This window comes from Amphiura filiformis, chromosome 1 (assembly GCF_039555335.1).
Source record: "Amphiura filiformis chromosome 1, Afil_fr2py, whole genome shotgun sequence".
Taxonomy (NCBI): Eukaryota; Metazoa; Echinodermata; class Ophiuroidea; order Amphilepidida; family Amphiuridae; genus Amphiura; species Amphiura filiformis.
In genome coordinates, this window is record NC_092628.1 from 43,497,740 (window position 1) to 43,525,362 (window position 27,623).

Genomic DNA, 27,623 nt, shown 5'->3' on the forward strand with positions numbered 1-27,623 from the left:
ATTGTATTGTGTTGTAAACTTTCATTATTCTTTTGTCTACGTGTAACATATGGAATGCAGTATAATAGCCCCGCCAAGGCTGTTATGATTATGTGAACATTCCTTAAAACCATATTCATGAAGACAAACACTTTCTACTTCCTTCACATTTGGATCTCTACCAAACCAGACATTCCATAGATATTACAAGTTAGAAACAAGTGTCTTAGAACATCATGACCTTATATGGTTATGACTAACTTCTCTTAATTATAATATAAGAATCATCCAATGAGAAACCTATATTTAATATTAATATTCATAAGACCATACCTGATAACCATGCTTGATAATATAATCAAATCACTTGTATTTGAGATCATGAAGAATCAACAAGTCTAATAAAATACTACAATAGTAAATAATATATATTGAGTCTGGAAGACCATCATTACAAAGGCCATATCATTTCACATTTTAGGTGGGATAGACCTAAGGGGGGACCCAGCTATGACTCATTGAGGTGTAGGTCTATAGGCTTGCAGGAAACGTACATTTAGTATAAGGAACGTAATTGTCCTCCTTTATAGTTTGATACTATCTGTCCAAATAGTCAGAAATATTGAAAGTTGATAATGCGTTTTCTGCCTCCCAGTTGCATCACCATTTTCCTGAAATAATTCATTATTTTGCCAATTTTTTTGAATATGTTATTTTGTTTTTCTACATTTGATAGTCCTTTGTGTCATACTAAATCAGTATATTCAGGCACGGTTGCCCCACTTTTTCTTGCCAATTGTCATGTGTTTTGCTCATTTGACCGCCCCAGTTTTTGTCCCCTTGCCGATTGCCTACGTTCCTGAGTATATTGAGCTGTCACTTTCATGCCTTGGATGTTTTGTTGGTTACCATTACTAAAAAGCCTGATATGTGTCAAATAATTATTACTCAAAAAATGAATGAATATGAAAGAGTTGAATCATCACTCATCAAAATATATGTGATGGGAAAATTTACAATAAACTTTCCTTTCAAAATGAATACAATTAGTATATCTTTGAATTTAAGATACATAAAAGAGTGAATTCTCTGAGCAACATGTACCTAGCACAGGAACAAAATAAAATTTTACCAAAAAAATTGTTCCAGTAGAGTTCTAATGGGAAAGGAAAAAAGGTTTTTTTTACATTTCCTTTATTCATTCGATAAATGGACCAGTTTTCATAGAATATTCCCTTTCCTGCCCCTCAGAGTACTAAAAAATATCACATTTTTTGCCTATTTTTGCTATAAACTTGACTCGTTGAAGATTAGTAAAGTAAGTTAGTAAGCAAGTTAAGTTAGTAAGCAATTCGCCCCCCCCCCCCCCTTCTTGAAATGTTAAGTATATAAAAATTTGCACAAATACCACTAATTAGAGGCTGTGCAATAATTGTGAGACCTGCATGGTAGTGGTGGGAGGTAAATTTTTTTTTGTGGCAAACTGAAGGAGGGGGACCCATAGCTGGGGGGTATCCATTTATGAAATGAAGCGAAATAAACAATAGAGGTTTTGATGCAAAAATCTTGGCCTTTCGCTTCTGCCACATTTATTGTCACAATGAAGCCATTTTTATCTCGATCATGGGTAGAAATAGTGTCAAATTCAAAATTCACATCGTCCCAATAAAACCTTTTTTGGAAGCACAAAGACATGCATGTACAGTCTCTCTAAAAACAAAAATTGCATGTTGCAACTGCTTTTTTTTTCAGATGTGCCCCCTGTAATTTTATTTTGCCCCCCCCCGACCAAAAAAGCTGATGGCTACGTCCCTGCGGGCTTAAAATTAAAGTTGACCGCGGAAGTTGAATTTCTATAGGGGGCCTACTATAAATTTTGACTTTTATCGCTAAAGGTGATGTTCAGGGCACATGCCCCTCCCCCGGGCCCTCCCCCACCCCTTGCTATGCCACTGTTTCTTTCTTTCTTTCTTTCTCTCTCTTTCCTTTTTGCTCTCTTTCTCTTCATTCTTCCTTTCTTGCTCTCAGTTTCTTTCTTTGAAAATTCTTTCTTTTTATTTATTTTATACATATTTATTTGTTTGTTTGTTTGTTTGTTTGTTTATTAATTGTTAATGTTAAACTTTCATCGATTTGCAATCGACTGGTTTATGGTTATCGTTAAATTTCTCAAAAAGTGCCGAAAAGGCCTCAAAACGAGCAAAGAAAACTGGTGTTTTTACACGTATTTCAATGGTGGCGATTATAGTGGTGTGCGCCCTTTTAAATTGGATGACGAGCTGCTAATAGTAGAGCAGACAGCCGAACCGTGTAAGAAAAAAAATATTTGGGGAAATTTTAGCTCCGAATTTCACCGAAGACAAGGTATTTGTAGCTCATATAAACTGTAGAAAAAATGTGCAATTCGTACTTTTTACCATTCAGCTGCTTAAAATGTTACTGAAATGAAGGCATTTCGACATCTTTATGATTTAAGAAATGGTCTACAAACAATGGCAAGAAAATAAAAGCAAGTTGCAAAATTCGACAGGCACGACGTTATCTATACAGTGCAGTGAGTGTATATGTCATCAGTAAGTTGTAGTTTTACAAATTTCGAATGTTTGAGGACTTGTTCTCAAGTTGCAGGAAGTACCAATTCCATAGGGTGTCTCAGTGTATTATATTTTCATTACTTAGTATTTGTCGCAAAACTCATGAAATCGGCACGTCATAGTCTCAGTAGAGTTCACAGGGTTCCCGTTAAGGTTTTAAAAATGTGCGTCCGTAATGACGCAAGTTTGCTGATGAGGTTGCAAAAACTTGCGTCCAGACAGATTTTTGTGCGTCCATCTGAAATTCACGATTATGACGATACACACGTACCCCGGGTCTACATCTCATCAAATGTTGATTGTTACAAAAAAATAAAGGTGCATTTTCGCCGTGATATTCCATCTCCATTCGCTATGATAATTTTTCTCATTTCTGTGTCAGTTTTGGTCCGAAACGTGGTCAAAAACAGGTGCAAAAACATGAGCAAAGTCTGTCAATCTTGAGCAATTTTTGTTCGTACTTTCACTTCCGCATTTCTTTTTTAAATTAACGCGTTGTTGATGCTACAAAAACTAAAACACGTGCTGCCACAAATAATACGAAAAAGGGTTATCATTTGGATTTTGTCTTTAAAATTGCTTTTATTCATCGTAACAATAAAACTAATAATGGAATAAATGAGAAAATAAACTTAAAATATTAAAAATTGAATATTGTCAGGTTGTGATAAATAATTAAATAAACATTAACCGCACGTTAGCGGCACGTGCTTGCATGTAAACAAATCAATCGGTACTTCCCCAAGCCATCAAACAGGGATCGTTCGGAAAGCATGCAAAAAGTGCACGATTTCCTGATGTTGCATTTACAAATATTGCAGAATTTACTTCAATTCTCAGCAAGTGGGTCAAAATTTTGGGGCTTTTATTATCTTAAAAATATAAAAGAATAAAAATTTCTTATTTTTATCATCAATTAATGATAAAATTTCGAAGTTTTGTCTGCGTCCACATGCATGTGACATGGATGCAAAATACTTGATTAGCCATGTGAACTTGCGTCCAAATTTGTAAAATACGCGTCTGGACGCAATGACGCACACTAACGGGAAGCCTGGTAGAGTCCCAACCCAAAAATTGGCGAATTCTCCAAATAGTATGAATTCTCCAAATAGTGAGAATTCACCTTCTCACCATAGTGAGAAATTCCCACTATAGTGCGAATTGTTTATTTCAAACACACGCTCGCAGCTAACGATAGGTGATCGCACTTTGGCGACATCGGCATCGTAAAGAGCGGATCAAAACGCCCAAGCAGTGTCCGATTTACAATTTTTTTCCTACCTGCACTGGTGCATGTAGCCCAAAATTTCTACATGCACAGCAAAAAGTGTGCATGCACCAAAATTAAAGCAAACATAAAATCACATTGAATCACGATCATTGTCAGTTAAGCTTGTAATAATATTTCCGCTCCCTGTCAGTGTCATTTTATGCCGATCACTCGCCTCTTCCTCAGCCAAAACACTGGATGCTGTGGCTTCATCTGTTCTAGAACTAGTCGCCCGACGAGGTGCACGATTTCCAGAATGATGCAAGTGTTTTTGAGCTATTTCCTTTTTGCTGGACATTATTATGATTATTTTCCGTGCGTAGACAAATATTTCCCACGGTTTAAATTCGGTTCTTTTTTCTTCAATGAAATGAAAATGACACTCTTCTACATGTGCGAGAGTATCGGGAATTGGTGGCATATGATGTCACATTACGCTAGCCCCTCTAAGGGATGGACCAGACTGTATGTGGCTATCGCGAATGTTCGTTAGGATGGACGAGTATCAGACCGATGCAAACTGGCTGTGTAGAAGACTAGGGAAGTCAATGAAAAAAGTGACAGTTCTCACGTGATAGGGTATCGGGAATTGTCAATTGTGCGATTTGTGCCAGCCCTTCTAATGAAGTCAGAAGATGTTGTGCTAAAAATAGATTGGGTTTTTCCCAATCGGACTGACTGCTTGCTTACTTTTGTATATTGGCCTTGTCATATCGCTAGCGCTAAAATCGTACATGCACGTGTGCAGGCAGGTAGTGAAAAGCTGCATGTACAGAGGGAATGTTACATGCACTGGTGCAGGTATGCAGGTGGTAAATCGAACACTGCGCCCAAGACTACCGATGGAAAAAAATTACAGATGCATTTTCAATTTATGAAAAAAAGTAACAAAAAATGCCTTAAAAATGTACTCATTTGCAGTTAAAAAGAGCTTAAAATTTATTTTATTAGCTATTCTATATAGTTTTATTTGATTATCAGTAAAAATGTAAGTTATTTCCATTTTTATTGTAAGTTTGAGAAGCATACGAGTCGGAAAATTCGACATACAAGATTCTGTGTCTGCAAAATTTTGGCCCGATATTTGCCTGATTTTTACCACAAAAATCGCGATCAATGACTCAAATCAACTTGAACGAGCAATGTTTGGATATTATTTAGCTTAATTGTACTTAAGGTTATACTAAACTTTGTAATGATCGATCCAGAATGAGACTGCATGTAGCCCCCTTTAAAATTATCTATTTCTGGAAATAAATATCGTAGAGAGAAAACGCAAACTACGTCTAAAAGCTGAAAGTGTACTGGTTATTATTATGCTTAAATTTTCCACTTGGCTCAAAAAGAAATGTACTTTTCAAACATTTCAATTTTTTTTCAGTACCCGGACAATCAAGATTTTTGGGAACACGGCCATAATTTCTCAGTGGAAGTGGCGATTTTGTTGGGAACTACGACGACATTACAAACAAGTCAATAAAAGAATGTGCATATTCATTCTTGATATTGCTTGTCTCGATTTGTTTTAGTAAGCTTACATGTTTGCGAATTTGAAGTAAAATGGCCTCCACTTGTATGTCGTTTTGTAACCAGTAATAACAATTCCGCACGCGATTTCATAGACAAAATTCTGACCTACATTATTTCTATAAACCCTCTTCTATATGCAGGTGCTATTTAAATTTTTATTTCGATAGCAGAAAATTGAGATATTTGCTATTTTTCCGACTCGCTGCTGTCAAATTGTCTAGTTTCGCGATAAAAAGATACAGCGAAATCAATTTTTTTAGAACCATTTCACCTCGTTTGCTCGTGCTTTGAAGTACAAACTTCAAAATTGATATAGTGATTCTATATTTCAAGCTGCGTCATACTGTGTTTTTCTTACCTCTGATTGTCGCTGCTCAAGGCCAAAATTAGAAATTTTTTGGACAAAAGTGACACTCTCATTTTTTTTTTTAAACACGCTGTTTACGTATAATGACGGGCTCTATTTGCCCGATAAAGTGGTGTTGCCGAGTTTGGATTTTAAAATATTTAGGTATTTTCTAGCTTAAAATCTAGCGCCAATGAACCTGGTGCATGGGAGGGAAAATGTGGGGGGGGTAGTTAGGGCGCGAAAAAAAATGTGCACATTTTCATGCTTGCTGCGCTTGCAACAGGTTTAAGGTATGGGTATGGAAATTGGGGATCCCAAAAATTGGCATATAGGCCTAGGCCTATGCAAAGGGGTGGGGCACAGTTTTGGCAGGCCAAGGGGAGGGGCCACAAAATTTGGCAGTCCAGGGGGTGCGGACAAGCGATTTTTGGCTGGCCGAGACGGGAGGCAAGCGATTTTAGCGAGTCGCTTGGAAATTTTGGCTTATAATTAGTAGGCTAATACCGGTAGGCCTACTGATTGCACAGCCTTCGAGAAAGCAATTTTTGGCAAGCCGGGGCGGGGAGGGAATAAATTTTGGCATGTCGAAAGGGAGGAAGAATGACTTTACCTAGCACACATTAAAGGGGCATTTCGTGATCCACAACCTCATACAACCCCATAGGCCTACGTCCTTTCTCACAAGTTAAGATTTTTATACCACTCATCCCGCTCTGGCCACATGTTTAGGCATTTTCACGCAGATCAATTCAAGTTAAGCAATGGAAAATATTGCCAAATTTGAATTTCGTTTTAAAAGCCTACTCCCCATTAAAAAAACCCACTAATTTTGGGGATTAAAAAAAGTTCTGTAAAATGAAACAAAAGGCTGCCTCAATCCTAATTAGGGCCTATTCATTTAAGGCCAGGCCTTCATTTCTGAAAATAGCGGGAGCTCAGTTAGTCACTGTACTCAGGAGCTTGACAAGGAGCTCAATTATATAAGGCCAATGAAAGTCAATTCATTGTTTCCCGTTACACAATTTTTCATGGCTGTGTAGGTGACCATTTCATTTTCCATTATTCATTATTTTATACCATTTCATTATTGCATCTGTTACAGGTGTAAACCAATAACTACCTATGTATACATGTGATAAATCACAGTTTGTAGTTTACAGATGTAGTTTACAACCACATGAAGGTGATTGTACAACTATTATCAAAAGTTTCTCAATATTTTTACGGGATGAGATCAGAGCAAATCAAAAAGTGCGGGACAAAGAATTGAGTAGGTATTCATTATAAATTCATTATTAACCATATAACATGCTCCTACTGCAAAGAAAATCCCTGAAAATCAACAGAAAGAGATTTATGATATTTTAAAACCACAATTATTTATTGGTATGTTAAAGTTTGTTAGAAATAAACATTTTATTCAAAATAATGAAATATTTGGCCAGCAATTGCTTTTGAGCGGAGTAGGGTAACGGGAAACAAGGAATCGACTTTCATTAGCCTAATATCAATATTAAACCATAGGAGCAGCTCAATAAATGCCATTGGTAAAATTATTAGGCCTACGATATTTTATTTGACTGTGATCCTATATACATTTACACTGTATATACCTTTAAAATTTCTAAAATCATGGAATTGAACAAGCTCTAAATTTCTCATACGTCCAGCATAACCAAGGGCAACTGGGGGTGGGTGGGAAAGCCCCCTAGCTATGGCCATACCCGTAGTGGCGAACCAGAATTTTTTCGGGGCATGGGGGGGGAAGTGAATTTGAGACGGGCACTTGAAATCATCATTTTGCACTAAATTGCATAAAAAAGTGGAAAATTACATAATTGTGGGGATTTTGCCTAAAAACTGGGTGGGAAAGAAAAAATATTGGTGGAAATACTGCCCCCCTAAGCGGCGCCACTGCATATCCATCCATGATGCTAGAATGACGGAAGTTCTGGCGCTGGAATTCAATTTCAATATCACGAGTTTTTATCAGGGATTTTACCAAGGGAAGGCGATAGGTGTAGGATTTTGCTGATATACCAGGCAACCCGAGAAAGGAACTGAGGTGTGGCTAAATAAGGGAGTGTTCATTATAAATATTTTCCATTATCATACTTTCGAGGCCGAGAGCATAATTATTTGAAGCGTACATTGACAGAGCAACGCACATGTCTCTGCTTAGCTCGGGGATTAGCTGCAGCGCGCTGCGTGCTGGCCTGTTGTTGTCCCGGGTTGTTGTCGAGTGGAAATGGGAAATTTATGAATGAACTTCCGCAACTTTGCAACATCATCACGCAGCGGCGTAGCTGGGATTTTTGAGGGCCCAAATCCACCAAATTTCCCACTGGGGCGGGGCCCAAATAGACAATTTTGCCAGGCTTATTGATAATAATCGTATATGGTAGGCCTATTGAGCTGTAGGCCTATTGCATATCGTTTGGATTCCCCATCTCTCTGCCCCTCCTCTCACCCTCTCTTTTTCCCTCCCCCCTCTTTCCCTCTTTTTTTTCCTTGCACTAGGGGCGGGGGCCCAAATAGGCAATTTTGCAATTGCCCCCCGGCAGCTACTACGCTACTGTCATCATCACGGTAGACATACGTGTAGCCTACAACTACAAGAAAGGTTTACAGACAAATATAGGCCTAGGTCTAGTAGGCCTATCAAAATGTTATATTTTTATATTTTCTGGTGGACTCATGGAGAATATCATGTCATGGAGGTCCCGGCGCTGGGTTGGGGGGTCTCAAGGCATTTTGGTATGCCTACCCATGCTTGATTCCGGGAGGTTTTTTAGCAGGCCCGACCATTTTTTTTATAACACCTCGGGCGGGTCTCTTCAAAACATTTGTACCGCTGGGACTGCAGTCACCCACATTTGGCCTAATTTGACGCTTTTTAAGGGCACTTTTGCCAAAATGCGCCTAAAAGTTGGTCTTCGCTGTAAACCCTCCCATCATAGTCGTTGAAAAGGTAGGCCTACTCCAAAACTGTGGCACATCCACGAACCCGAGGGAGAGACCTCCTGGTAAAAACACACCTCTAGCGATAAGCGGGACCAGATTTATAATTTAAAATAGGCCTACATTTTGGAAGCCAGTCATCACGACAAAAGCGGGCCATGGTAGTGTTAATGGTATTAACACTTTGATTTTAGGCTTAAATGATGAGTGTAGGCCTATAAATTGCAAATTTGCACACACCCGGGGAACCTTCTCAAGTTGGTTTGGGTAAGGATGTGAGGCTGTGACTCCGAAAAACTACGGTATGCGATTTTAAACCAAATTTGAATAAAACAGACCCAAAATTGTATCAACTTTTGGACTGAAAGTTTTCATAAATTTTTACTTTTTCGAGAAAATCATTGAAAAATACCATTCTTAAACCTAATTTTCAAGACACTGAGGGTCAATAAAATCATGGCTAAAAATGCAACAGAGTCTAAACTAAATGGCTGAAAATGCACCCCAAATCTGCCGCACATCCCCACGACACCGTATTTCACCTTATAGATTTGGAAAATTGTCGCAATAAAATAGGCCCGAACTTATCCCAAATTATCCCCGAAAAATTTTTTTTTTTGCAGGTGAGGTTGGAGTCTTATTATTTTTATTCTCAGAGAGGATAGGGGTTGATATTTTTAGCAGGGTACAGTTTGTCTTGTTTTTGTTTTGTTTTTTGACGTTGAAGTTCCAGATTCTTTTTTTCATATATTATTATTCATTTATTATTTATACCCTGTACGTGGGGAAAAAGACACACGACAGCTACAGAGAAGCCACGAAAAAAACTCCTGTGAAGTGCATGAAAATGCCCCGAAAATGTGCCAACCGAAACACCCGAACAGGAAGATAAAATAAAAAAAAAAAACCAAAAACCCAGGAAATTTCCCGAAATAAGTTTCAAATTCTTTGTCCCCCACTAAAATATATTATGAACACTCCCTTATGAAGTCTGCCCTCTTCCGCTATTCTGGTAGTAGGCGCTGACAATTACTTTCATATTTTTGAAGCATGTTTGAACCCGATTTGTTCTCTATTCACATTTTTAACGCTGCAAGTAACATTTCAAGACCTATATTTGTGACAGGTATTTAATTATCTTGCTAGAGATGTGCCTAAAGTTGAAATTCAATATTTCGGATCGCAAAGATCGAGAGATATAAAGTTGTTGAATATCAGTTTAACACCATGGATCATATGGGCGCCTTATATGAACGATTATGATAGCTAAGCAAAATGGCTGGGATACAGGTTGTATAAATACTACATGAATATTCATGAACTATACAGATTCCATTCTTCTCTAATAATAAAGATGTCAATCACTCTCCTAGACGACAGTTGCTTGGCGCTTGTAAACAAATCGAATAATAGTTCTTGACAAGAGCTAAAAAAATAGGCTAAAAACACATTTTCACACATTTTTTTCCGGATTTTTTTATTTCACATGATAAGTAGACATATTTTCTTACGTATAAGGTAATAATATATTTTTTCTGGAGGTAAAGCCCTTCAACACTTTGTTTAACCTTAAAATGTAGCTTTAGTGCAATGTACGAGTGGATGTTAATGGATTTTGATCAGTGGTCATAGCAAGAAATTGACAACTAAAGATGACGTCTTTGCCGTCATCCATGTACCATCTCTTCCACAGCGCTTGTACCGGAAGTCAACCTATCACTACCAATTGTAGCAAAGCTCTGACAGTTGGTGTAGAGATGGATGGGCAATACCATTTCTCACTATTTGGCGAATTCGCACTATTGGGAGAATTCTCCAATTTTGGGGTTGGGACTCTACTGTAGTCTAGAAACGTTCCCAATTATATTTACTTTGATCAGACTCTGCATCTATCAGCAATGACATCATGCTTACTGACCAATGAGAGACACGATCGCGAATCAACTAATTAATTATTCATGAGCCCACTCAATGACTGCGTGGGATCGCATGCACAGTGCAAAACCCCACACCGGTCGCGCCGTGAATATAAGCACAACACACACAGTATACTATTACTACACACAGTAATGCCCTAGACACAAGTCGTGCGGTATTTTACATGCATCGGAAAATGAAATTTTGGCGAATAAATGTCAAACATACCATATTCAAAAGTCCTTTCACCAAAAAATTCGGCGATGCACTGCACCCTATTGATTCATTCACAAATCTGACCTTTAAAGTTGTAAAAACCTGTACAAAAGTTCCTGTTGCTCAAAAAAATTTTTAAGATTATGATCCAAGTGCGAAATTCCACCACTAGTTTCCGACTATTTTTCGCCATTAGTATTAGAAATGTTGCGCCGTAACATGGTCCGAAATGATGAATTTTGATGCCAAAACTTCATCGATTTTCATGCTTTTTCGTCAGTATGGAATCCATTTTGTATGTTTTAACATACAAAATATTAAAATATCAGGTCATGGCACATGATCAGTTTACTTCGGGTAAAGTCGGAAAAATTTGTCAATATTCGAGGCATCTTTTATGAATGAATATTTCCAACTCAGCCGCTCGGCCAGCTTCAATAGGTGACGTCATCTAATGAGGTCTCAGCACATGCGCGCGTGTGATTCGCTTTTCTGCAAAAGCTATCATGTATAAATTCAGCTTAAGAAATCTCCAATGATTGTGTCTTCTCAAGTATTTTTTTTTAGCGACCCGACACATTTTTTGTACTGGTTCAATAAAAACATTCCCAATCACTAACTGGCACTTCAAGAAGCAATGGGCTATGGTCTGTCCAATAACATTTTCTAAACCTTTGTATTTATTACAGGAGATGAGACATTCCGTACAAAGGTTGTGACATCTGCAAATCAAAATGCAAGGTACTGTACATAATGTAGAAATGTTGTTTATTTATGGGTGTTCAAAACAATTGAAATCTAGCTATTTATGCGCTACTTTTAAGCAGGCAGGTTGGAAAAAATGTGCAATCCAAGAAGCTCATTCCAGTGAAAGTCGGGATTTTATGGGAAATTGTTGAATTCGGAAGGAAATTTTGCATAGCCATGTAGGTTTTTAGGGAGAAGATACAACATTGGTAAGAAATACATAAGGCCATGCGTCTCAAGGTGGGAACCTCTTTAGGGTGGCGGTGTGACATTTTTCGTAAAAACATGATATGATTATGGTTGTTTTGATATGAAGATGGAGACCTACACCCTTCTAGTTGGTCTCATTTGAAAGCCTGATCTTGTGTTCCTCAGATTGAGAAAATACTCTTGAAAAGAAGTAGGCCCTCCCAAACTAAATCACATGTTCTTTAAAAAGTTAATTGTTACACCCTGTATATCTTCTAGTACAGACTGAATATGGACTTCAGGTTTGGGTCATTGTAATCTATGTTCTTCATGCTTTCCAGCAATGTACTTTGAGACGCATGGCCATAATAATGGGAAATTTTGCTTGGAGTGAAATTGGCGTATCTTTCTGGGAAATTAATATATTTTTCTAGCCCTGCTATTTAAATATTAATTGTCCTACCTCCTTCCCAAGAAAAATCATGAGGAAGTGTCAGGGGTTTTCAAGATATGCTGGTTATATACATGAACTATATATTTGTAACTCTCGCCAATAATCCAGGTAGATATATATATCTAGACAAAGTAAGCAAAATATTAAATCTATTCATCTAGACTTAAGGTTCGTTCATACTACCACCGCATTTGCGATGCGTTGCTTTGCGATGCCGATATATCGATTACTTTTGCCGCAACTCAACGCAACTCGTCGCATTTCCAGGTTAAAATGTATTTAACTTGCGATATCGCAAAGCAGTAGATGCGGTGCGACAATGCACCGCATCGCAAAGCAACGCATCGCAAATGCGGTGGTAGTATGAACGAACCTTTACACTGCCAGATTCCTATTGTTGCTGCCTCAGAGATACATTGCTGCCCAGCTACTATGTGACTCTAAAGAGTACCAGTACAGCACCAGTCCAGTGTGTACTTTAGAGTACCCATGTTTAAAGTACCAATGAAGTAGCTACTCTGGGCAGCAGCAGTAAGAGTATGGTAGTGAATAGTGATAGCCAGACCATTCAGCTTGATGATGCATCCCTGTATGAGAAGTGATACCGTAGTCATCAAAAGTAAGTCCAGCTGAATAAAATTAGTATTTTGTTTACTTTACATATGTGATAATGCATGATATTTTCCATTTTCCAAGCAGCCATTCCAGATTCCACCCAGTCAGATTCAGTTTCAGCATTGGCAGATAAGAAGGAGAAAAAGAAGAAAGCGGCAAAGAAAAAGAAACGCAAAGCAGAGAGTAAAGAGTCTAAAAATGTGAAGAAGAAGAAAACTAGCAAAGGCAAGGTATGACACACTTTTTATTCACCTAAGTTCAAAGGTTTTTTTCAACATGAGAACAGGAATAAACTTTTACGAACAGGGCATCACTATACTTCATTTGACCTAACTTGCGGCCTGGGTACTTAACACAGGCATTAAATGGTGCTTATCTTATAGATATTTTTACGAGTCAAATGTATCTGAGCAAAACAACATTGTTTTGCATTTCCCATGCAAATCGATGTTGTTATTCCCAGCCAGTCCCATAAGCTTTATACATACATTTTCATATTACAATTGACTGCAACAATACTTCTGGATATTGTGCTGTGGGAGCCAAATGGCACTTACTGTCTACTTTACAAATTTTTACTGACCCCAGTTCCTGAGTCAATGATACTTGGTTTTCCAAAATAATTCTGGAAAGAGTAACATGAAGAATTATTTTATCTCTAGGGATTTTAAGCCTCAACCTTCCCGTAAGTCAACATTTGCCTTAATCTGAGAAGATGAAAAACATTAAAAGGCTAGTTTGTGTCTGACGTCATTTGTCAATCTTAGTAATTAGGTCTTAGTAATTGCTAATTGGAAATTTTCTTTCCTGAAGATACCTTGTCAACAATGCCTAAAAAAGTTGTTTTCTGCCTTATAAAAGTACCAAAATTTTTCTCCATTTTCAGTGATCCTTTTATCCAGTGAAGGCACCAGATGAATCAACTTTCCTTTTACATGTTACTATACAATTGCAGGCTGTGAGGAGTTGATCATCAGACGTGAACTAGTTTTGTTTTATCTGGCTCCGATTATACCACATTTCAGTCTTTGAAACCTCTTGAAAAGGTGGTTTCTAACATTTACACTTACCTTAACCTTTGTTCCATAGAAAGTTTGCTGAAACAGAACTTCCCGTTAATTTCTAGAGTTCTCTTTTTTCTCAGAGCAAAGGAAGTAGTAAATCTGAAGATAAAGGATCAGGTGAACCTGGGAGTGGCGGTGATCATGACCTTGACCTGACTGTGGAATTGAAACCCATTGGAGAGTACATCAAGGATAGAGAGGAGATGCTGGAGCAGATGTTCTCAAGCGTTCTACCTGATAGGCTGTCTGCTATGTTGCCAAATATTCTCAAAGTAAGTCTTGTACATGCGATGACTAACAAACTTAACTTGATGGAAGCTAAACTAAGCCCCATATGCACAAAACAGGCCTAGATGGTCTAAATCTGGAGGTTAGGCTTGGGGGATCCTTTTACTCTTTTGTTGTCCTCCTTTACTCCTAGCAAAGTCAAAAAATTAAACTGCTGCCATCTAATATTAAGCTACATATGTTTGCCCTTAACATGATCTACGATAATATAGAATAAGATGTGTAAATGCCAAAAAGTTGTGATCTAAAGATGTGGTCAAACATGTTTTGTGCTTATGAACCTGACGTCCATATGCACAAAACAAGTTAGACCAGATCTAACTTTAGACCAGGCCTAACTTTAGACCAAGCCTAACTTAAGACCAAGCCTAACTTTAGACCTGGTCTAACTATGGAGATTAGTTCTACAGAGAAGTAACTGTTTGGTATTTACATATCTTATTCTATAACATCATAGATCCTGTTAAGGGCAAATACATGTAGCTTAATATTAGATAGCTGCAGTTTAATTTTGGGACTTTACTGGGAGTAAAAAAGAAGAAGAAAAGATTAAAGGGATCCCTGTCAAAGTCTAACCTCCATAGGTAGACCAGGTCTGAAGTTAGACCTGGTCTAACTTTTAGCACGACAAGTTCAACTAACCTTGAATTTTAGAATGAGGGCATTGTATAAGGATAGCAACTCCAGTCCTTGATCACAATCTAGGCAAAGCCAAGGACAAGTGAAGAACATTCTTGACCCCCCCCCTACCAACGCCAACCAGGTAAAGGGTAAGAAAGCGTCAACTTTCATCACCCTAACCTAACCTATACAGAGTGGTTGTCGCATAAACTTCAGCAAAGACCTACGGTGTTGCTACAAATTTCAGACCACACAATACGCTGAGAAAACTGTTAGTTTCACCTGAAGTACCCACACCAGTAGAGAAAAAAATCTGGTGTGGTAAACTGTGGTTTATGAGATGAGATTCCTTGTGTCGAGTATACAAGTTTGTACATCAGCCAGACAGGTACACAACTCAGGGATAGACTGAAGGAGCACAAGTTAAATGCCCCCAGCTGCAAACCCTATGCTGTTGCAGAACATTAGACACAATCTTGCCACAGCATTGACTGGGAATCCACAAAGGTTTTAGACAAGGATGATATAGAGTATCCCTTTTTAGTTAGAGAAGCCATCCAAATCAAGACAAAATCGAATTGCTAGAACTAAATTGTAATCAAGGACTGGAGTTTGCCATCCTTATACAAACAACACCCTCATTTGACCAAAAGTCACCAATGGTCAACAGAAAAGCAAGTCAAACACAGCATCATATGACTTCTTCTGATGAAGATGTGTGTCAAGGTTAGTTGAATAGTGCTGAAGTCATTTTAAACTTTTGGAAAAAATATACATATGTACTTTTATTCTTGTTAAAGCAAGGCTGTCAAATTTGAAAACTATGCCGCACGTGAAGTTTGTGCACTGCTTCGGATATCGCGTGTGTTGTGTTACGCAAATGCGAGCATGTTGCAATTATACACGTAATACGGAAAATATTACCTGCCGGTGTTGTGGCAGTGTTGTGTTAGGAGTACGCAGGAAATGCGGATTTTTATCTAAGTGTTTGACCAATGAGATTACAAAATTCATTTACACTAAAGAATAACACACTATACATTAATCAGAATTAATACATGATATTATTTTGTTTTTGTAGGGACTTCCTTTAGAGCAAGTGAAAGCTTTGTGTTTGACTGAGTTAGAAGGAATGTCTAAGAAAAGGATCAGATATGTTATAGCAGGTAAGAGCTAAACTGGACTCCAAGACCCGGTCTAACTTTAGACCGGGTGTAACTATGGAGGTTAGTACTACGGAGAAGGAACTTTTAGGTATATACATATACCTTGTTCTATATTATTGTAAATCCTGTTAAGGACAAAATACATTGTAGCTGCAGTTAACTTTTGGACTTTGCTAGGAGTAAAGGAGGAAAAGAAAAGAGAAAAAGGGTCCCTCCCTAAGTCTAACCTCCATAGTTAGAACAGGTCTATTGTTAGACCTGGTCTAACTTGCGCATACAAACCCTAATGCAGAAATCATTCATCTGTATGGTGTTATCCTCTGTGTAAAGCTGAATTTACACTCGATTATGAATTGTGATGCATCACTTTTCAAAAGCGATGGGCAGTTACTTGTGAAAATTGAATGAACACAGCGTGATGTTTTTTTGCATACACTGCGTGATGTACGCCAGCGTGTGGCTGTGCGTTAGTAACACAGAAGTGAATCCAACCATTTGTTAGTATTGTATCCAAGGTCGTGCGTTTGCTTTGTAGTTTGAAATATGTGATATTCGATCGCGCGGTTGGATCGAGTATAGCTGTTGAAAGCTGCGTTCATTCAATTCCTAGTTCTATGGTTCTGTCTCAATTCCAAAGAAAAGCAAGTTAGATACTTTTATTCAAGACTAGAATTCCATGAAGATTTTAGAAGTAAAGCACAGTGAATCATATTTATGACAATAAACAAAAAGATTAGGTCCATATTAAATTAATAATAAATGATTTTCATTTCTTTATAAAGGTCAAGAAATGCTCTCCTCTTCCGGTACTGACGAGTCTGACTCTGAAGCAGAAGCTCAAGCTAATGTTGAAGAAGGTGGTGACTCTCCATCCAATCAGATGGCAGATTCCACATCAAACCTCCAGGGTAGTGACAACCAATCAGAACACAGTGGTGAGTCAGGGGGTGGCAGTCCCTCACCGAGTGTGGAAGCAGAATATGACGAAGAGGTTGTTTATCAAGATAGTGAACAGGAATATGAAGGTGAGATGTCAACAAAAATAACATGTTTCTCAACACTGCCCACTTCCTTTTTAGCCAATTAATATTGATAAAATGCAACAAAAAAAAAAAGAAAAAAAGTAAATTGCTTAGAATTGGTATAGTAAATGCTAGCTGCAGCTCCTGCATTGTGTAATCCTTCAACATTTCAACAAGATTGGAGTCGAAAACCTTGAGTGTATATTAGTGTTTCAACAACTCTTCCTATACCTTTGTACAGGAGCCAACCGTTGTTAATCCGTGATGAATCCACACTTTTGCAGTAAGCGATACGCTGAACGCCAGCAAAGACATCCGCGTTACGCGTGAGCGCGTAAAATTCGTCATGTCTGGAATCTGTGTGCGTATCACGCTTACAAGTTGAATTCAGTATTTTAGAAGTATCGGTGGTGGTGATGATGATTGGATAAAGATTGCCGTTTTATTCAGTTTTATTGCTGATATCACAGAAATCACCGATGATTTTGTAAGGCTTAGGCCTACTGTCAATGATTAACTGACATTCCTCAAGAAATAATCGGGGAAATTATCATGTGAATTATACAATCTTTAGCTTGTTTTCGTTGTTGAAAGGGATTCAATCATGTTTCACCATTGTTCATCACCGATTAACAACTCGCGTCCGGCGCGTCTGTGTGGTTTACTTCACTTTAGCTGCCCTCGCGAAGTAAACCAATCGGTGTTGAACAACTGTGAAACATGATTGAATCCCTAATTCAAAAACAAGCAGGTGGTCACTTTTGACTTGGTGGCTATGCAGGCTAGCTTGGAAAAAAATTGGAAAATAGTAAGCCCCACCTATACCCTATTTTTCAACAGTGTGGACGAGAAACACATAATTTTTGTTATTCGGTCTTTTGTACCTTGATTCATGGAAATGTCAAGTTTTTAGTTACTAGCCCTTCAAAAATGCTACATTTTGATGTAAATTCCATGAAAAGTGAAATCTGGTTACCAAGTTATAGGCAATTTAACAGTTGCCAAAGGAATTTGGGAACTTTTTATTGCAATAGCTCAAAATCAATACCATATACAATTCCGTCTACAAGTATATATGCCTCTAAATGAGGTTGTTTTTTTTGACGAAAGAGACGAAAGGCAGACACCATCCGCAAAAACATTACAATGATACTTGTTTGTACAGCCACATGTATCAGTAATATAGTTTCTCAAACTCCAAATAATATTTTTGTGGGCGGTGTCTGCCTTTTGTCTCTTTAGTCAAAACAACTCATTTAGAGGCATATATGCTTGTAGATGAAATTCTACAGAATGTGATTTTTATTTTAGAGCTATTATGGGTTTGGACTTCGACTGTTATATGTGTTTCCTTTTACATAATAGCTAGGAATAAATACTAGACTTCATCTCCAGTGGCGGTCACTTCAAGTCACTCTCAAGTCACATGGTTTTTTAATGTTCTCTGTATTCGTAAACTATGTGACTTGGGGATGATTTTAATTCGAAGTGACCTCAACTTGAGATGAGTCTGGTATTTATTCCTTATGGTGTACACAAATAATAAAGAATACTGTTAATAAATGTTTTTATTATTTATTCCAGACGAAGCAAGTTATCAAGGTGATGAGGAGCAGATGGAGGAAGAGTACATGGAGGAGCAAGTGGGAGAAGGGGAAGAACAGGAGCAATATGATGAACAGGAGGGAGGGGCGGAAACTGAACAACAATATGGAGAGGAACAGGTGGGATCATTATTTATCCTTAAGGGCTCAGCCACCTACCTTTGCACAGTATTTTTTTGTGGGACTTGAGAGCACATCAGACACAATTGAATATAAATCATTGAATATATTTTGGTTTTTTAGACTTGGGAACAAGGGCTCAAATTTTACAAGTTTGCAAAGGTTTACATGATATGAATTTATGGCAATCAATTTAAATTTTTCTAAAACCATGCATATTCTGCACAAAAATATAATGTTGATAAAATTGGATGGTTCCTGTTGAATTTGCTGGCAATTTTAAGGCTCTTTAGTGATAAGTATAATCAAACTGAACAATAGTCGCTGTACCATGACAGTAAATTTAAGATAATAAATAATTGATTGATTTATACATTTGTTAATTTGATTTCTACTTTTAGTATGTGGAAGAAGAAATGGAATATGCCGAGGTGGAACAGGAGGAGCAAGACCAGGAAGTTGAAAAGGAATTAGCACCAGATGACCACAGCAACAAAGATGAAGATGAACGTCCTCAAGAGGAGATGGAAGAAGGAAATGATGATAAAGAACAAGTTGAAGAGGAAGAGATGAAACCAACACTAATAGATGTACCAAAGAGGATGAGGAAAGATGTGGATGATGCTGATGTGGAAGACGGCGAAGTGTTTGATGATGATGAGGAGGAGGCTGTTCCAAAGGTAGAGGGTGCTGTGCAGAAAAATGGCCAAGATAGTACTGCTGGTGAGTACATGGTTGTAGCTTGTGAAGTGGAGTGTGTAAATATGTAAGAAATGTCCTGATTGATTGAACCCATTCATGTTTCACTTAACTGATTAGTTTATGGGTATGCTGTGTATTTTGCCTCACTTTAAATAGAAGTTTGTTATGGATGACCCCGTTTACAATTCCGGGTCATCGACGCTAACGCAGACGCAAGTATTATGTCTGAACACAAATCTGTGTGAAAGTCACGGTCAAGCGTTGGGTATGACTTGTGCAAGAGATTGATATTTATATTGCGAAGACCACACGAAGACCAAATCAAATGTGCCGCAGACGATTCTGCTCGATTCATTGTGCACCAATTTGACCCCCTAGCTTACTGAATAAATACTGCGGTTTTCCAATCTTTTCTGATCTTGATTTGAAAAGGTCTATACTGATAAATAGTAAGCACATTATCAATAAATTACTACAAGGTGTATCAAAATGATAATGAATGAGTCTGAGAGTCTGACACATCAAAATTCAACATAAGATCCAAATAATTAGTAGAAAAATTGCATATCAAATCATAAACTATACATTCTGAACAGTTCAAGAGTATCCAACGTTGCATTTGGAAGAGGCAGGCTTTTCAATAAACATCCAAATTGATGGGTACTAATCATTGTAATACAGCCTGGATTACAAGAAAGAGTGGGATGGCATGAGCCATTTTTCCAGTTTTAGCTATTTAAGTAGAAAACTGCAGTGTACTTATATGTGACCCACTCTAACGAAACCCGCCATAAGTCGCACTCGGCCATTTCGAGATACGGAGAGTCAAAGTTGGGAAAGGGGTGAAAAACTTTTTTTAAGGTTTTATTATTTTTTTATTCCTTAATATGTTTAGGGGCCGTCCATAATTTTCGCCATTTTCACTTACGTACAAAGTGTACGTAACTTTTTACCCCCCTCCCTCCTTCGAGTTACGTACAAATAAAATGGCGAAGGATTTCCACGAGTACTACTAATAGCAAAATTGAGATGTTGGGTTGGGGTTGTGGCTATAGTTTAGGTTAAAGGTTCAAGTAGGGTTAGGGCTATATTAGTGTTCCAGGAGTACAGTTTGTTCTGGATTAATGTTTTTACAAATAAGTTGAGAAATACTGAAAAAAAACTTTCTTTTTAAACCATATTTTCATGAAAACTTAAGATGCAGCCCGAATCTAAACTAAATGACTAATGCACCCCAAAATCTGCTGAACATCCAATACTCTCTTTTCCACTAAAGAACCCCCGGGATCAGATCATATATGGGGGAACCAGGGAGACATCCCTTTGGCATGTTTGGTGTATGTTCTTGCAATTAATTGGCCCCCTGCTCTTCACCATTTATGCCAATGATCTAGGCCAGCACTTGACCTCTGGTATCGGGCAATTTGCTGATGATACATTTCTTTATTGTGCAATTTACAATGCTAATGATGTAAGGGACAAATGGATCTTGACAAGCTTTCGGTATGGTCGTCTCGTAATTCACAATTGAATCCTACCAAATGTAAATTTATATCTATCACTCGTAAACGTACTTCATGTCCATCAGTGTATAGTATTAACAACATCAATCTTGATCAGGTAAATAATCTTCCCCTCGTTGGTGTCATCATCTCAGATAAGCTTAATTGGGATGCTCATGTTAAGGATGTTATAGCAAGAAGCAACAAACTTCTTGGTTTTATTCGCCATGTGGCCGGGAATCTCCCCAGAGGTTCTCCTCCAATTATCTCGGACCATGGTCTTCCCCATCCTCGATTATTGCTCCCCTGTCTGGATGCCCCACACAAAGCGTCTCAAAATGCTCTTGAACGCGTTCAAAGGACAGCCACCAGGGCTATTCTCCATCAGACGCGTCGCGAGGAGGAGGACAATGTTCGTTTGGAGCGTCTTGACCTCAGTTATTTGTCCCAAAGACGTGAATACATGTCCATTTCACTTGTTTCCAAATGCCTCCTCAATGTTGACTGCTGCAATGCTATGCCTGCTTTAAATAAAATCCGTCCAAATAGTAGGCATCCCGATCACCTTATTTTTCACCATCTCAAAGCCAAAACTGATGCTTTTCTTTATCATTCCATCCAACGCTTCCCTAAAAAATGGTCTGACCTCCCCCGTCACATCACTGACATTTATTTGTGCAATAGCTTTAACTGCTTCAAATCCCACTTGAGAGACTACTTTCAGTCCATTCAAGAAATTTAATCCTTGGCATTATCTCATTATGTTGTGGTGTGTTTTATCCTGCTTGGCTAAGTGCAATATATTGTGTCTCTTGTATCTTGGGGCTTCATGCTTTTAACATAGTGCTGTTTAAAAAAAATGTTTGTACTCTTAAGGGCTGGGGTATGAACGTTTGGACAGTATTTATTTTGGGACATCAGAGCACATCAGACATATCGAATTGCATTCTGAATACGAAGAATGTCATTCTGATATCAAATAATTTTGATTTTTGAAATTAGCAATTTAATACACATTTTATGGCAAATCATTAAAAATTGATATTTTTGATATTTAACAGTACTTGAAGTAAACTTTATAAATCTGATGATTTATACTTAAAGTGTATGTAGGTGGGATGAAAAGCCGACGATCAATTGAAAATTTTGACCTTTTCAGTATTGAAGATATGGATTTTTTTTCCCAATACACCAAAAAAAATTAGGTCTTTTGGGAAAAAAATCCATATCTTCAATATGAAAGGTCAAAATTTTCAATTGACCGTCGGCTTTTCCTCCCTGCTACATACACTTTAAGAATATATCATTAGATTTATAAAATTTACTTCGAGGACTGTTAATTTATATATCAAAAATTTGAAAAATATCAAATTTTTATAATTTGTCATAAAATTGGTATTATATTGTGATTTTCAAAAAATGAAAATTATTTGATATCAGAAAGACATGCTTCGTATTCAGAATGTAATTTGATAGGTCCGAGGTGATCTCATGTCCCACAAAAAATACTGTCGAAACGCAATAAACGCTCATTTTAGATCCCTTAATGTGTTAATAATCTTTGTAATTTTTATACATGTGTATTATTTTATAGTGCAATACTTTGTTTATTTTCATGACCAGCTTGCAAGGGTGGGGTCCACTCATCTTTTAGATGTCAGTGCTTTATTTGCCACTTTTGTTGGGCCCTGGCAGCCCTTGCTTGCTGGTCTTATTTTGCTGTATATTTTTGTTGAAATGCCTAATGAATAATAAATTAAGGGTTTCATGTCTTTTGTCGCACCAGTGACAATCCACACTTGAGCCTTTGCTGCCATTGGTCCAAAAGCAGATAGAAAATAGTTTTGAAAATGCATTTTGGTATTAAGCATAATTTAAAATAGGACTACTGTGCATATTAGACTCAAAATTAAAGAGATGGCATGTTATATAGAAATTGTTAAAACAAAATGAACAATTTTAGGTTTGGAAATACATAATTAAAAACCCCATAAAATACCATAATTTGTCACTTTCATTTTTTTTTATTACTCAAACAAATCGCCATTTTCTTACGTATTACATGCCTAGGATTTTACCCCTCCTCCCCTTACGTGACGCTTTGTAATGTAAGTAAAAATAATGAAAAATTATGGACGGCCCCTTTGCTTTAACCTACCATTGAAAACAAAATATTCTTTTACATTTAAAGCATCAAAATCTATCATTTTCTGAGCCAAACCAAGTCCTTTATATGTGATTTTAAAAGTCATTTTTCTTGCATTTGCCTTTTCTTTATGTGACGCTTTCCCCCTTCCCATTGAAAGACCGTAGAATGAGGACCACATGTCCCAGAAACATAATTTTGGTAACAAATGAAAGCGGGACCTATACTAAATGATGACATCAAAAACTCAATTTTCAAAATTAATGACTTATGTCTGGTCACATATGAGAAACCGGGTCAGTGGCTGTGTTGGACTTAAGAAAAATGTATGCCCATAAGGTTGGAGTTCATCTTCTAGTTTTTCCACTTAAAATACCTTGTTGCTTTGAATGTGGGTTTTTTAAATTATTACAGTAACATAGACAGACTAAATCAGTGGAAATCAGTCTCATTCAATATTAAAAATGCCATGTTTTCCTGTCTTTTTTCTTTTTACATAGAAATTACCACAACTCAAGACACGCCATCAGACGAAGTTAAAAACAAACTGGAGGAAACTGATCAGAACTCTGCAGATGCAGATAAATCTGAGCAAAGTGAACAGAGAAATCCTGCTGTCCAGGAAAACCAAGTCAAAAAGGAAACTGAGGAACAAACTAAAGAAGAAGCCATGGAACAGGATAGTACGGAAGCATCACAAGAACATAATAGTGTTGGTGCTCAACCAAAAGATGGTGCAGAATCCCAGGGACGATGTAAAGAAGATGATATTGATAAAGTCACAGAAACTGATCAGAGCCAAGGTTCAAATGGTCAGACTCCATGCCCAAGTGATCAGACAAGTAGCAGAACTCCTGGTCCGAGCGGCCAGACCCAAGGTGCAAGTGACATGACCCCTGGTGCCAATACCGAAACCCAAGATTCCAGTCATGAAACCCAAGGTTCAAGTGGTATGGCCCAAAGTCCACAGACTCAGGACTCGAGTGAACAGACTCGGGACTCAAGTATCAAGACTCGAAGTCCCCATAACCAGACCCAAGTTTCAAGTGACAAGACCCAAGTTGCAGAAGACCAGCTTGAGAAAGTAAGTGGTCTTGATAACAAGGATAATGTTAATAGTAATACCAAAGTTGAGAATATCGATGTGTCACAAAGTGAGCAAATTATCAATGATGAAATTGGTGCTTGTGAACCAGATAGTGTAACAGATGCTAGTATGAAGCAAACTAAGTCTATGTCTGCTGAAAATGTTATGCCGGAAGCTTTAAAAGAGGGTATAGTTGTTGTTACCGATGGTGCTGCTGTCAAGATACAGGATGGTGATGAAATATCTAGTGTTATTAAAGCTGGTGATGCCCTTGTTAAACAAAAAAGTGAAAATATTGAAAATGTTGTTGAAAATGTTACTGAGACATGTGATGTTACTATGGAAACAGTTGAAAAGGAAAAAACTAGCGATCAAAATGAAGTAGACAATGATAATTCCGTAAGTATCAAGGCACCTGATTCTGATGACAGCGGCACTGACTCGAGTAGCAGTAGTACCGGTAGTGATGAGGATGAGGAGGAGGATGGTGAGGACAAAGAGCAACAACAGGAGAAGACAAGTGTACAGGGAGCAGAGGGTGAGGCTCAACCAGTCTCGGATGAATTGGAAATGTTGGAGCTCGAGTTAAGAGCTAGGGCTATTCGGTCACTCATGAAAAAGATGGGCAAACATTGAAAGCCTCTTAATTAACAAAAAATTTGTTTTGTAGTTCTTCTTCTTCTTCCGGTACTGTGCAAAACCTTAAAAGAGTATAGACGCACATTGGTTGATTTGTAGACATACAGGTGCAAAACATGCTCCTTGATTTGGGATGATGATTCAGTTGTTTAGCAATGGCACTTTATGAAAGCCACTCGCAAACAATCTAAATCACAATGATATCTCAAAGTAATGGTAAGCATATTGTTGCATAGTTGATCATTCAATTCACTGTTTTATTTGTATTTTCTGTTCAAAAAGCAAGGAATATGAAGCCAGTGCAATTTTTTTCACAATCAAATGTTTTTGAAATATGTTTGGATGCTTTGGACTATTGCTGTTGAATAGGAAGTTTTTGGATCTGTTGTTCTTAGAGCCTCTGAGAAATACATTTTCAGCTCATCAGCTCTCATTTCTTGTGGTAAAATATACATGTAACAAAACTAATTTGACCACTTTCTACTGAAATGTTGGAACCACAGGAGCTGCAATTTTGATATATTTGTATTCCTTGAAAAAAATTCTTTTGAAATGTATATTTGAAGAATAAAAGTATTTTTTGAGACCCAGTTTTGTATCCAACGCCTGATAGAACACAGGTGATTCCATAATGTGAAGTGGAACAACGAGGCGGAACACCATGTTGTTCCACTTAAAAAATAATGGTAACCTTTATCATTCTTAAACAGATAAAGTGTAAATTATGTTTCGATGCCGTTTACATGCACTTTTTATGGTAAAAAAAAAATCCCATGCACAGAATTTCATTGAGTCCTTCACATGCGAAGATACCATGCAGCATTGATGTGTGAGATCACCGTGCACATACCATGTTATGCGTAATGGAATTTAAACAATACACGCAACTGCACAGCTCAATACGCACCCAGCTGTCCTCTTTTTGCCGCATAGAACATGATTAAGAACTAAGTAAATTGAAGGAAAAAATAACTTTCTAACAATGTCATTTTTATTAGAGATTCTTGACATTTATTTGGAATATTTCAAGATGGCTGCCATGGCATGAGCGGCCATCTTGGATATGCATGCAGTAAAGCTGTTTATGGGTATAAATGAGATAGACATGGTTTGTTTTATGTAAATCTAAAACAGGAATTTACTTGTTTTTTGCACCTTCAGCAAGCAAATTACTTGTTTAATTTATAAGAATTTAAGCCAAAAAAAATGAGGATTTAACTACCAGAATATTGAGAACATTTGCTTGTAATGAAATCACATGATTAATGGGGTGTTTGTAGGCTCTTTGTCTTTTTTTCAGAGCTTTGTGGTGAATTCTTAACCAACACAGAGTTGAGAAATCAATCTAATACAGGAACTTAGTTTTTTGCAACTTTTTTACAGTGAGTCTGGAACCACCAGACTTCATTATGCAACTGACCCACTGGACTGGTCATGTGATAGATACCTAGGTATACATCTTCTTGATGGCATGGTCATATGCATGAGATAAGTTAAAGCGGAGTCCCCCTCTCTTGTCTCTTCCCCTGAGGCAACGTAGGAAAGTTGCAAAAAGTAAGGTCCAATACTAGATATATTTCCAAACTCTGTTTACAAATACTGAATGACTAAGAACATTCACTCATTTCTTAACTAACATGTTCAGGACTGTGTTTTTGTAACGATGAGGCTTTAAAGATTGTAAGATTGGCAAATTGTATAGAAACTACTATTTATTTTGTTAAACGTCACATGTTTTTGTAAATTTGTTTAATATTTTGGAAATAAAGGAAAACTTGCTCAAATATGCCAGATTTAATTATAATATAAGTATCAGTTTGAGTCTTAGTTGATTTTACACTTATTTTGTTTTACTGAACAGGACTGGTATTGAAATTTATAGTTCTAGTCCAATAAAACAGCACTTCCTGTGGATGTTTCGAAATCTATCAGATTTCTCTTTCAACACTGATGTTACTGTGAGGACTTTCTGTTTATCACTGTAGTGCAAATTTCAATTGAATGAACACAGCCTGACATAGCCTGATCAGTTTTTGCATACACGGTGCGATGTACGCCAGCGTGTGCGACTGCATGTGTAACACGAAAGTGAATCCAACCATGCCAACACACTCGTGATTTGTTAGTACATTATCCAAGGTTGTGTGTTCGAGTTGTAATTTGAAATACGCAAAATACGATCGCGGTTGGATCGAATATATTCATTCAATTAAAATTTCCTCTATAGTTGCTCGGCAATGCGATTGCTAGTTGATTTTTCTTCTGAGAGGCAGTGAAAATCAAGTAGTAAGCAAGAACAGACAAGAGCCAATACAATCTCACTTATGTTTTAGATGATCTTCTGAATAAGAATCCATCTGGCAACCGTGTTGCTGAGCAACTAGTGGTAAGCATGTCGTCACAGCAATATTAGTGTTGAACTAGACTATGCCATAGTCGATTTTTGATAAATAAAAGCATGTTATTAATCATGATGAAAGCATTCAGTTGAACTCGAAATTATACTGATATTTATTATATCAAAATAATAGTATAAAATTGTTATATAAAAGTGTATATATTATTGAATGCAACATATCATAATGTCATAATTATATTGGCACTTCAATACTGAACAATTCTGATTTTAGAATCTACCAGTTCATTAATCGCGAAAGTCCGAGTTAATTGGGAAGCTAACAAACAGCGGGAGTATGGTGACTGTAAAGATCAGTTGTGAAAATCTATCAATTGTGCACACATTAATTAAATCAGAGTTTTAAGCTTAAATACAATATCCAGAGTATGCACAATGGGCAAGTGGACTATGGAGTAGTCTAGTTTTGAACAAGAAATCTG

The 27,623-nt window shown here is 37.4% G+C and overlaps 1 protein-coding gene across 1 annotated transcript; it reads left to right on the forward strand.

Moving 5' to 3' along the window:
- The first annotated feature begins 2,232 nt into the window (after nt 1-2,232).
- Nucleotides 2,233-27,206, forward strand: LOC140147456 (uncharacterized). The gene is made up of 9 exons (XM_072169236.1): nt 2,233-2,343; nt 11,509-11,560; nt 12,909-13,054; nt 13,969-14,160; nt 15,879-15,963; nt 16,746-16,988; nt 18,570-18,709; nt 19,111-19,432; nt 23,560-27,206. The coding sequence occupies exons 2-9, from the start codon at nt 11,554-11,556 to the stop codon at nt 24,780-24,782; spliced, it is 2,358 nt and encodes a 785-aa protein (XP_072025337.1). The 5' UTR covers nt 2,233-2,343; nt 11,509-11,553; the 3' UTR covers nt 24,783-27,206.
- The last annotated feature ends 417 nt before the right edge of the window (nt 27,207-27,623 follow it).